Source organism: Hydra vulgaris, chromosome 03, assembly GCF_038396675.1.
Source record: "Hydra vulgaris chromosome 03, alternate assembly HydraT2T_AEP".
Taxonomy (NCBI): domain Eukaryota; kingdom Metazoa; phylum Cnidaria; class Hydrozoa; order Anthoathecata; family Hydridae; genus Hydra; species Hydra vulgaris.
Genome location: NC_088922.1, coordinates 55,930,933 through 55,944,330, shown reverse-complemented (window position 1 = coordinate 55,944,330; position 13,398 = coordinate 55,930,933). Strand labels below are relative to the sequence as shown.

Sequence of the window (13,398 nt, the reverse complement as noted above, 5' to 3'; positions counted from 1 at the left end):
ATTTGTCAGCAGAAAGACGAAAGAATTCTACCCAAGGGCCATCATGAAGAAAATAATGGAAAGAGTCCCAGTCAGCTTTAAGGTGGTTGTAAGAGGTACGATGATAAGGGGATTCTGATGATGCAAAAGAATGAGATAATAGTTTTAGAGAAATTAAACTGTGATTGGAAGCACCTAAGGGTGAATGTGGAGAAACTGAGCACTGACTAGAATCAGAAATAAAACATAATTTGAGTAGAGTAGGTAAATGATTCAGATTGTCTGGAAAACGAGTTGGAAAGTTGACTATTTGAGTTAAGGATTGAGAAAGGCAAAAGTTGTGGGCCTTAATGCCTGCAGAGTCACTGACACTAGAGCCAATTCTGTATGATGAGCATTGAAGTCACTAACAACAACAATATTGGCTGAAGTATAAAGAGAGAAGGCTTGGTCAATTTGATCAGAAATGACATCAAAAAGAGTGTAGTCTTGAGATGAAGGAGAACGATATAGATCAAAGAGAAATGTGATAGAATGATGTGGTGCTAAAAGAAAGCACATAAAAGAATAGTCTGGATTCAAACCTAGTTTCCCTACAAATGGGTGAATTCTTACGAATATAAATGCCAAGCATGTGACTATTGAAGTCTTTACAAAGGAAGATAACCATCAACACTAAGATCACAAGATGAGACAGCCAAACTCGAATTAGTTTCACAAAGAGCAAGTAGGTCTGGTGAACTTTGTAAGAGATAAAACTCAGCAGAAGAATAGTTACTTTAAAAACCACGAGTATTAGTGAATGATAGATTTAGAGAACTTGGTGATGACAATTTTTTTTTGTGTTGTATAGTTTTTGGTAGTTTAGTCATTTTTAAATTTGTTAAAAAACTTGACTTAAAGATAGTACTCAGTACACTGTTTAATAGTCCAATCAATTGCCTCATTACTATTAAAAAACCTTAAGCCATAACAAAGAGCTCCAAATGTGGCCTCAACTACCAGCTGACCTCAGAACCATAAAACTGAGTTTTATAGCTGTACCCTCATTAGGTGATAATAGAATGTGTTGCCTAGTCATTAAAACAAAGACACAAGTAAAACCCATGCATTAAGTCAAGAAGATCTAGCCTTTAACATCTTAATCTGGAAACAATGTATTATAAGTATATCTATGCCAACCTAAAAGATGAAAGTGGGGTGCAATGCTGGACAACAGATAGAATCTGTTTACCCCTTAAGTTTTTGCCTAGGAGGCCCCCTACAAGACAGTAGCAAGATTTAGTAGTCTGAAGATGCATCTTAACGTCATCTTTTTGCATCTGTTTATTGAAATAATAAAACAACATTTGTTAAAAAAATAGAAAGAATGATTATGTTTAGAAATAGGAGTTGCCTAAGAAAGCGAAAACTGTGTATTAAGGAGAGAGAGAGTTGACTTAAAACCAACAAGTCTTCCTGAATCAAGGATATTGTTAAGAAAATAAATTTTTCTGCAGAGAAATGAAAGACATTTGGCCAAGAAGACCATTCTTAAAAAAAACTATAAAATGAATTTGATAGAGTCTGATGCATAAGAAGTATAAGATAAAAGTTTTAGTGAGATCATTAGCATGATCTGAACTACTTAAAAGAGAAACTGAGAACAAGCTATGGTCAGAGACTAGACAAATCAAGCAGTAAAGGTAAGTGGTTAGGGTTGTCTGGAAAATGAGTCACAATGTTATCTAAGTAAGAGATAGAGAAAGAATTTGAACTTTAGGATCAGTGGTACTTGAGCAAAACCATAAGTTTGGTATGCCTTGACAATGCATACCAAATGTACAGAACATGCATACTAAATGTAAGGAACATCTTCCATGCGCAACATGGCACTGTTAATACTCTGTTATTTTCTGTTATTTACTCTGTTATTTATCTCATTAGCAGATAGTATGAAAAGTTTTATAGCTACTTGTAAGGAGGATCAAGAAACAACACATGAGTATGAATATTGTTCATCATTCATCAGCTAGAAACAATGTAGCTTACATTAACACTAGCATATTAAATGTAGAAAAGATGTAAGGCTATCAACAGATATTTTTTTCTTGCCCCTAAAGTCTTTACTTAGGAAGCCAAACAGAACAGTAGCCCATTGCCGTTAACATATACCTAAGATAAGTATTTTTTTTATAACTCAACCAAAGCTCTTGGTTGACTAATAAAAAATACTCATCTTAGACTTGAGTAATAAAAAAAATACTCTCACTTAAAATATGTCCTGTATTTTAAGTGAAAGTTAAGATCTCCTAGTCTTTGCCTAGAAAAGCTAATCTTACAAGGCAGTAGAGCATCAGACAGGTTGTACTGGATTACATGTTACTAGTAGCATAGTAATCATGATGATCCTAATTTTCAAATGATTTTAAAATTTCTATGCACAGATATTTACCGATAAATTGTGCGCATACATTCGCATTGCTTATGCGCATGCTTATGGACATAACTTTTTTTCAATTTCAAATTATTAAAAACTGTTAAATTGTTTTGACTAGATAGACAGACAAAAAAACAAATTTTAATTCTAGTTTTCATGAAATTTTTAATTTGACATTGCACTGGCAATGCTCCAGTTATAAAAGCTGCTTGGAAATTAATTGAAAAAGAATCTCCACACATCTTGACATACAGCTGTGCAGCATGCGAATGAATTTTATCTTTAAGGACATTTTGAGTACTACTGAAAGTTCAAAGACCATCAAAGAAGCTGAGAAAATCATCAAGTTTGTGAAAAATCATCACATTGTTAAAGCAAAGTTTGACAAAAAGTGAATCGCAGCTAATATTCTTTGCTCACTCACAATGCCTGTTTTGACTCAATGGCTCAGTCAATTTAATTTAACGAACAACTTTTGTATGGCAAAGTATGTTCTAATTCAACTTGAGGATGAGGAAAATGCATCTTTGAAATAAATTGCTCCAAAAATAAATTCGGCGCTGTTTTAACGCTAATTAAATCAAATGCTTTCTGAGAGTTTGGCAAAACTTGTGAAGGATATAGAATATCCTTCTAACATTGCTGGAAGACTTAAAAATGATGATGCTCCATTATCTTTGGTGTACTATTATTTTTGTGAAATATACAAGAAATTCATAAATGAGGGAATTATTCAGGAAATGGTTATGAAGTGCTTTAAATTCCTTATCGCCTCAAATATGGAAATTGCCTATATACTGACACTGAAGTATGCTGCAGAAGGATTCTGTTTTGGTGAGGATAAGACTGATATAATCATTTTATTTTCAGAACTAGCCTCCAAAACAAATCCAACAATTGCTGAAACAGTTGAAAGTGAAATGATTGAATTTGTTGGAGAAATGATAACACTGACAGAAAAAAAGAAAAGAGACAATTTTTAAAATGAGCTCAAAGAATTATTAGAACATTGTTGGTTGTCAGAAATATCATGAAGTCTTTGAAGTTGCAAAATCTATTGTTGAAATGATTAGTTCAACAGCAACAGCATAGAGAACTTGGTCAATTTTTTGATTTATTTATTCACGATTGAGAAATCGCTTGACAAACGAACGCGTAAAAAAATTAGTTTTCATATATACCAATAGTGTTTTGACAGATACAAACAACAAAAATGACTACATTTTAGAGGAAGGAGCAGTTCACAGCGAGTTTGAGTGTGAAGAAATTATAAATGAGCAAATGTAATACAAAAATAAATTAAATTGCTAAGTTTTGTGATATAGAAATTTATTTAAAAATTATGAAAATAATTTGAAATAATTACTAATAAAATTAATTACAGATAATCAAATAAAAATTTTTTAATATAAAGTCACCTGCATTTGATTTAAAAAACGTTTTCTTCTATATTTGACAATATTTAATTAATTTCACATACCATTTATCAGTCAAAGTTGTATGCGCATCATATGTATATTATGCACATAATTATGCGCATAACCTTTGAATGGTATGCGCATATACTCATCCATACACGCATAAGTTCCGAACCCTAATTAGTAATAATAAATAGTAATAATAATAATAATAATAATAATATATTCCAATAAGTAACATATTTTTTAGGAAGTTAATTTCAAAACATAAAAATGAAAGTACTATTATATTAGAATTTTTATTTTTTTATTTTAGATAGAATTCTTTGTTTTCTCTGCTATAATTTTTTTAGACTTGGTATAGAACCTCCAGGAACTACTACGGAACAAGTATGGAGTGCAAAATATCTTTATGACTCGGCATATCATCCTGATACAGGGGAAAAACAGTTATTAATTGGCAGAATGTCAGCACAAGTTCCAATGAACATGACGATAACTGGTGCAATGATGACATTTTATAGGTACTACTCTCATATCCAATAAACAAATTTCAGACTCTTATAAAAGATATTTGTACATGTGTATTGTGGTATTATTAGGTTTTTTATTTATTTTTTATCTATTAAGTTATGAATTACTAGAAAATAAAGTATAGTGTTAAGACTTGGAAGGTTGTATGAGTCAGGAAAATATGAAGATGGGAAAGAGTTCTAAAGGGTAGAAAAAAATTAGGGGAATAAAACAGGATGGGAAAAAAACTAGAAGATTAAAAGTTTTTAGAGCATGCAGGGACAGATACAGTGAAAGATTAAGGCTTTGCTGAATGACAAATCAAGCGAGAATGAGTTTTAGTTGATGGAACTAAAAATGATAGCTCCTTTGAGCAGCGACCATGATAGTACTAGTAGAAAAAAAAAGAGATGAAACTTTACGACAATGGGAAAAAGGCTCAAGCTTAGCAAATAGAGCGGGTCCAACTATGTTTTTCAATGGGTTTTTGGAGATTGTCAAGAAGAGAAAGAGCATCATTAGAAGAGCCAGCCTAAATATGACAACAGTATTCCATACAGGGACGAATAAGAGATTTGCAGAAGTAGAGAATGGAATCAGGAGAAAAAAAATAGTGAGCACAATAAAGAGAAGCAACCTTAGCAGATGCTAGTTTAGCAATCGATTGTATATATGGTTTCCATGAAAGGTCAGTAGTAAACAATAATCCAAGAAGATGTAAAAAAGTGGACTGCCATTCATAAATATAGGAATGTGGACAGTATTGGGATTGAGTTGTTTGCAGTAAATAACTGAGTTTTGTTGGATTTAAAACTTACAAGCCACTGTGAGTCCCAATCTGTTACAGAAGTAATATCAGATTGGCTTTTCTAAGCAATCGAAAAAAGAAGAGTATAAAGTTGAGTCATTAGCAAAAAGAGTTTCTTTAGACATAAGGTTGTCAGGAAGATCATTAATGTAGATAAGAAACAAAACAGGACCAAGGATAGAAATTTCTTCATTTCCTGTACCCCAGAAGTTACTGGAATTGAAGAAGAGTATTGGCCTTCGAGGATGAGTTTAATAAAGCTGTTAGAAAGAAATGATTTAATAGTCTAGTTGTTTCAGATAGTGTATCTGGGAAAAAACTTTCCCAAATACATTATCTGAAACAAGCTTATGGAGAAGACCAGCATGCTAAACTTTGTTGAAAGCCTTAGGTATATCAAGAGCAATAGCCTTAGCCTCTCTGCCTCCATCTAATGCACGATAAAATCTTTTAGTCACAGCAGTTAGCATGTCAGCCATAGAGCAAGAGGATCAAAAACTGTATTGATTGTCTGACAGTAAGTTATTTGGTTCAAGATGGGATGTGAGAAATTTGTTGATTGAAGACTCAAAGACCTTGCTAAAAATAGAAAGAAGCTGATTGGACAATAATTGGAGGGTTCAGAATGTTCTCCGGAGTTTGAAAATTGGAACAACAAATGCTAATTTCCAGCAGGCAGGAAAACAAGACTCAGTCAAGCACTTATTAAATAGTTTAGAGAGAATTAAAGAGAGTTATGGAGAGCAATTTTGTAAGACTATGATAGGAATGTTGTCTGGACTACAGGCCTTAGAAGAGTTTAATTGAAATATGACTTTAGAAACTGAAGCTGAAGTGATTTGAATGTTTAATAATGAGTTAACCTGTTTAATTGAAATGGAAGGAAGAGAATGACCATAAGATTCAAGAGTCGAATTAGGAGAAAAGTTCTTTGCAAATAGTTCAGTCTTATCCTTGAGAGAGGTAATAAGATCAGTTCCGTGAATGAAAGATGGAATGTTAGACCTACCCTTGTTAAGGACGCTGTTGAAGACTTTCCAAAAATCTCTAGAGCCTAACTTCTGAGATAAAATGCAAGGCATAGTGAACTGAGAATAATGGAGTTTAGCTTCAGACAACACTTTTTTAATCAATTTCTTGCAATAATAAATTGCTGTTTGTTCTCAAGAGAGTTGTTCTTATAAAAAAGATCAAAAAAATGATTACAATTAGATATAGCAGCTGCACAAGAAATTGAAAACCATGGACTAGAGTGAGGCTTGAATTGGAACTGATGAGAAGGAATAAGAGCTTCCAGTCCTGCCTGAATCCAGGATGTACGTAGGAGGCGCATTTATAGACAAGACATAAATCAAGGAGTGAAGTTAAATGATTAAGGTTAATCTTAATAAGAGATTGAAAAATGCAGAAGTTATAGGCTTTAGAACCAGCAGGGTCAGTGGCGTTAGAACCAAGCTATTCAGTGTGATGAGCATTAAAGTCACCTATAACAAAAATATTGGCTAAGGGGTAAAAAGAGAGGGCATGGTCAATTTGATTGGTAATTACATCTGAAATTACAAATAAAATTTAAAAATTATTTGTTTTTATCAATTAATTTGATTGATTGCCCTATGAGCAGAAAATGCTTATCAAAAAATGTTATTGTTTTCTTACAAAATAATATTGATAAACAACATATCAGCCTCATCAAGGGTGAATTAAAAAAAAGGTTTGTCAACAACAAACAATTTAAAACACAAAAAATATTTTAAGGAGGCTATACCATCATAAAAGAAAAAAATATTTACAAAAGGAGAAACTATCAGTGGAAAAGAAAAAGTTAGATAAGTGATTTTTGCTAATTTATTACTGGTTTGTTCTTTAAGAACATTGAGCAGTCTTTTGAAGAACACTCTTACAGTTTACATAAAGTTATAAAGGTCTGGATTTTGTCAAATGTAAATTCCTTTGTAACCAAAAAGCTTTTGACTTTGTTTGCTGGTATTTGAAGTTTAGGAGCTTTATGCAAATAAACAAGCAAATAAAATTTCAGTGATTTTTTTGTTGAACTTATCTGTAAAAACATGATAAAAACACATAGAGCATGATGCACTGCTCTATGTGCACAAACTTGAATAATCTTTTACTTCCAAGGAAAGCATTGCAGAATTGCAGTTGGGCAGGCCACAGTACCACATAAATTTTTCAAAGGATCAGTTTTACTAATGGCTGCATAAAATATTGTTCCTTATATTATAAAAAGCATTTTTGTTATGAAAGTGTTTATGTAGCTTATCTCTAAGTTCTAGCGAATTTTATTTTTAATTTGGATTTATTGAATAAAATCATAACAAAAAACTGTCATTACATCTGTTCGGTTTTTGAATTTGTTCGGTTTAATACTCACTAATAATTGCATATTTCTGTTATTCCTCATGTAAACAAACAAACGCTTAGTATGCATGTCGCCAATACGCATTTTTTTAATAGGCATATGATATTTATATTTTATATAAACACCACCAACTTAGATTAAACACAATATTTTACAATAAGACTACTTAAAAGATTATATTAAGTTAATAATAAGAATAATGCATATTACTATATAATATTATTATATAATATTATTATATGTATATTGAGGTAATAATAAAAATAATGCATCGAAGCATAAAGAAATTTGTTTTGCAATGACTTCCCAATGCAGTTTATTTTTTCAAAAAACATGTTTAAAATGCTGAGCGAGGCTAAACATTATGCTAATTTTTTTAACAGATTAATTTTTACAACATCTACTCTCGCCTAAGTAGACTCAATTATAAAAATTCATTCATTGGGTTATTGTAATTCTGGGGATAGGTGGAGATACTATCAAGTTAGTGCAGATTGGGGGAATGGTCATTTAGTTGGGGTGGGGTGGAGGTGGTAATTTTCTTTTTATACTTTTTAAGATTTAATTCTTATGCAATCATTATTTTTAAAAATTACTTTTAAATTTACATCCAGTTCTCACTGGATATAAAAATAGCAATAAAAAATGGTATTTTGAAAATACTGAAAACCAATGTTACATTTTTTTTCCTTTTTGAGCGCTGCTAAAAGTAATACATAAGGCAAAAAGGTAAAACACAAAGTTTTTATGGATTAAATTAAATAAATTTGTAATTAAATTTTATTTTTCCAATAATTATTTAATTTTTGCATTTGTTTTAAAAATCAACATGTTTTACATTCTAATAGTTTAAAATATATGAATTTTTTAATGATTTTGCCTTTCCAAGGCCGAAGAGGTCACTACAGTCAAGGAGACTTCTTTTTTTTTTAATTTTTTTAATTTTAAATTGTGATTATAACTGTCTCACAACTCTTTAACTTCGAAACACAAATCTTGACAAAAAAAATTGCTGCCTGGAAAAACAAGTTGAGTGCAGTACAACCAGGGACATGATGGGTTGGAACTCGGAATTTTCTCTTACAAGGCTAGCCCTCTTTCACCATACCACTACCACATTGGTAGTGGTTTATATTAGTCATATACATCAGTAATATAGATTTAAACTATTTTAACAATAGCATCTCTTACACAACAGTGAATAAAAAATTAGTTTTGAAATGAATGAATAGGAAAACAGTTTGAAAAAAAACATTTGCTTACTCAAACAATCAATGAATATTTTTCATATTCATTCTCCAAATAAGAAGTATTATGTTAAACCAGAATCGTTCAGGATAAGACATTGTCTAGTTTGCAGCACTCAAAAGTTGAAACTAGATGAATGGGCAGGATAGATTATTTGTAAAAATTAATTTTCATTTGAGATTCAGAAATTCAAAATCTGTAAATGTTAGCCTAAAATAAGTTAAAATCCTTATTTTGACTTATTTTAGGCAAAAAATAAAAATAATTGAATCAAATTTGGCAGTATTCAAAAAAAAAAATTTCAATTTTTTATATAGTTTGTATTCTTATGAGTAAAGGATTATGTTTTTTTGCAGACATGGGCAATTTTCAAAATTTTTGTCTTTTGGTCTGCCCTAATATATATACTAAAGATGATACGAGCTGCTCTTCTTAACAGCTTTTTAGGACAGCTTTTGGTTTTTCCGTGAGCTATCTGTTTATTCATTAAAAAAATTGCTTATTAAATACAAAATATGAATTTATAGTTGTTATGCTTGTTAGGTTAATGTTACAAAAATGTATACATAACAAGCGTTGTTTATCATGCTATGAAATTTTTTTTTCGACAAGCATTTTGTTTTGGGTTTTCACACTAGCTGTTCATTTATTTATTAACAATATTACTTATTTGATTAAAATTTGACAAAGAGCTATACAAGTTTTTGCTGTTCATAAAAAATAGAAATATAAGAAATATTATAAATTTAAAACAATATTTCATATTTTCTTACTGTAATAGAATGCAGGAAGTTTAAGAATTATTACAACAGTTAAAGATTCCACAATAAAAGTGTTTATATTTTTACAATTTTTTTAGCACAAAATTTAATTGTGTATTACATTTTGCTCTAAGTGAGACAAATTTATATAATTCATTAAAATTAATATATAAAATATATAATTAATTACATAAAATAAAAATTGTAATGCAATAATTTAGTGTGTAATAGATTTATATTAGAATTAGAGACAAGTCTACAGAGTGTGTTTGTGTGCAATTGGTACAGTTATAACCAGGTTTGTGGAGTTAAAAGTTTTTTTTACAGCTCGGCTCTGGCTCCTAAGAAATGTCCAGCTTCGACTCCCAAACTTAATTTCCCAGCTCGGCTCCTAAACTTTATAAATAAAAATTGCAAATTTTGGAATAATTTTTTGATCACATATGCCAACCCAAATTCAAACCAATTGCAGCAATTCATTTTTAACCAATTTTCATGATTACAAGGTTAATGTATCATTACTCTACTACCACACATTGCATTAAAAAAGAAAAATGTCATGGGTAAATATTCTTAGTTTTAATTCTACCCAGTAGACACGGTACCTAAAAAAGACGTCTTTTGAATGTTCAAAAGATGTCAAAAATGTTCTAAAGATGTTAAAAAACGCTCCAAACATGTTTAAAAGATGTCTTTTGTATGTCTTGTGCCCACTGGGTTGTATAATTTTTAAGATATGAATAACCTTTGATCATTAAACTGCACATCAAATATTTAACAGCATAATATCAATATAAAAATTTAATATAAAGAAATATATGTAATAATATATACTTTATTGTTTTTTTTTTTCGTAATAAATCATATTAAGAAATGCTATTAAAGGATAGTATTTTGTTGAGTACAAAATTGTTACAATGTTCATTTTTATTATGTTTTGGCAAGACTAAAACTGTTAGAAAAATATTTTAAAAAGAAATAGAAATAATAATTCATAATTTATTCAAAAAGTTAGTTAAACAATGAATAAAATTTGTCTACATTAAAAAAAAACATTCATTAAAAAAATTATGAGAGCCGATCGATTTTTGTGGCTCTGACTCTGGCTCCATGGCTTCGGCTCTGGCTCGGCTCCACAAGCCTGGTTATAACATTTTAAAAAAATGTTTTAATTTTTCAAATGTATTTTTTTAAATGTTTAATATTATAAACTGAATTTTAAAAAAAACTTTTATGGAAAGATATTGACTAAAAAAAAGATTTATGACAGAATATTATCAATTTTTTTTTTCATAATGGATTTTTAAAAATTTTTTTTCATAATGGATTTTTTTCATAATGGATTTTTAAAAAATTTTTTTCATAATGGATTTTTTTTCATAATGCATTTTTAAAAGAAACTAATTTTTTATTCAAGAACCCAATCAGTTAGTCTAATCTAATTGAAAACATTTGCATTTTAATTGGTGCTCTTTTCAAATTTTTTTTTTTTTTAATAAAATAACATTGCAGTTTATTATGCAATTATTGGTTTTTTCACCTTAATTACAACAGTAATGCTTTTCTTTTATAAACAACTTTGTGAACTCGACAATACTGTCTTAATGTTATAGTTATATTACAGGTTAATATAACTATAACATTAAGGCATGTGTATTATATAGTAATATGCATTTTTCTTACACCATCTCACACCAAGGATTAAAGGAAATCTCTGCACTGCATATCTGTTTTGAAAAAGAAAAATTTCTTTTTTTTACTAATTTCATTATAACTTTGTATTATAATTATGTAGTATTTAATGCACTTTTACAATACTAAAATTCTGCTCCACTAAAAACAAAACAATTGTTGTCAAAACTGCTGAAGACAAAGCTCATCTGCAAGCTGATATGGATAGCATCGTAGTCTGGACTTGAACCTGGTTAATGGAGCTCAATGTCAAGAAATGCAAGGTTATGCACATCAACAAATACAATATTTTGCCACACGTATACTCAATGAACAAGCCTACACTAAAACTTGAACTCACCTCACTACTTGATAGTTGTTTATGCTGCGACCTCATCCAAGAATACAAAATTGAGAGCAACATCAACTCATATTGTTCCACTGCTTTAAAGCAAAATTCGATCAGCTATCACCATAACTACCTCAGCACATCATCTTCCCTGCCATCATGCACAAGCAAGCCCGGCTAGCTGTTGATGGGCTTACAAGACATGCATGTTCCGTGTAATTTAACTAACTTTTTATTATAGAACATTTTAAGTCCAGAAAGAAGAGGTTTTGACAAGTTTTTTTCCAATAATTTTTTAATTCACATTTATCTAATTATGTAATTAATTAAATATTTATCTAATTATGTGGTTAAAGTTTTGACATTTTTTGAGCTATCTTTAAAGAAATAAAGTCCTGGAATTTATAACTTTTTTATTGTAATTCCTAGAAAAGTCCTGGAAAAATGATGCAAATGTCATGGAAAATTACCAAATTTGTCCTGGAAAATCCTGGATTTTCAAATTTTTTTATCTGGTCGGAACCCTATAATATATAAATATAAAACTAAAACCATTAAAACTGATGTAAGTTTAAACACAAAAACGTAGAGTTAAAAAGATATTTTTTTGATGGTGCATTAGTAAATTTAGTTGTGTTAGAAATGGGTAACTAATAAGTAATGTTTTTGTAATGAGAAATAATTTTATATGTTAAAAAAAATAGGTTGAGTAACTCTTTTAAATATTTTTTCTATATTTGAATGTTAAAATTTAGTCAAAACAACACTAGTCATAATTTGAAACTACTTATTTAGAACTACTCCAGCAGTTATCTTTTGGCAGTGGTTGAATCAATCATTTAACGCAGTTGTAAACTACACAAACAGAAGTGGGGATGCACCAATCTCTACAAGGTGCATAAAATTTTTTCTTTTAATTTTTTAAAGTACATTATATAGCCTTGTTTTTTAGTGTGAGACTTGATATTTCTATATTTTTGTTATTTTCTTTTTATTAAATAAAATTTTTTCTAATTATTTTTATATTTGTATAGATTTTTTTTAATGTTAGGTGTGTAGAATGTGTTTTATTTTTTAGTATGCTTATGCAAGCCTATGTTTCAGCCACTGGTGCAGCACTAGGTGTAGGACTTGGACTTAAGATGATGGTTAAGGTATATAAAAGGTCACTTTGTTATACTTATGTTATTTTTCTCATTTGCTTTCTGTTAAAACAAGTCATTTGATTTTTATATTTATAACCTTTTTTACTTCAGTTCTAGAATATTTAATGTGTAGTCTGTATCTCTACTAGATAATATTTTATTTTATTGAGCACAGTTTTGGTAGTCAAGCAAAAAAAACTTTGTGTTATTTGCTTTATATTTGTGTTGTATATCTCTCTTTGATCAAAAAGTACATTTTCATTGTTCTTTTAACTGCTTTGTTTCTAGGTTTTTTAAGTTCTAATATTTACTTTAATATTTAATTTAGTAAAACAGTTTGCTTTCTTTATTTTGAACTTCTGAGTTTACTTTCTTTATTATATTATTATTTATTTATTTATAGTATACATTTACATTTATTAGCATTTTTTTTCTTTTTATATTGCCCCTACTATCATTTTTTATCATTTTACCTAATATTTTGTTATCTACTTATTTTATTGTTTTTGTATGGTGCTATAATTTTAGCCATGGTTGCCGTTAATAAACCAGCAGATCTATATTGACTTTACTCATAGACCGTTGTTTTTATTTGTTTAGGATGACTAGAGCATGAGTTATTGTTCAACCTATCCTAAAATTTTATTCCTCCTAGAAAATAGTCTTTTATTATTCTCACCCAATGACATCATCTACAATCTACTTCTATT

General features: G+C 29.5%; 1 protein-coding gene across 1 annotated transcript in view; it reads left to right on the top strand.

Annotated features, from left to right (window-relative positions):
• The window catches only part of LOC100209632 (sideroflexin-1), a 44,827-nt gene that overhangs the window by 2,542 nt on the left and 28,887 nt on the right, over nt 1-13,398 (top strand). The window contains exons 2-4 of the mRNA XM_065793739.1: nt 4,170-4,340; nt 12,339-12,437; nt 12,622-12,697. Of these exons, the coding sequence (XP_065649811.1) occupies nt 4,170-4,340; nt 12,339-12,437; nt 12,622-12,697 (346 nt within the window). The remainder of the gene's footprint in view (nt 1-4,169; nt 4,341-12,338; nt 12,438-12,621; nt 12,698-13,398) is intronic.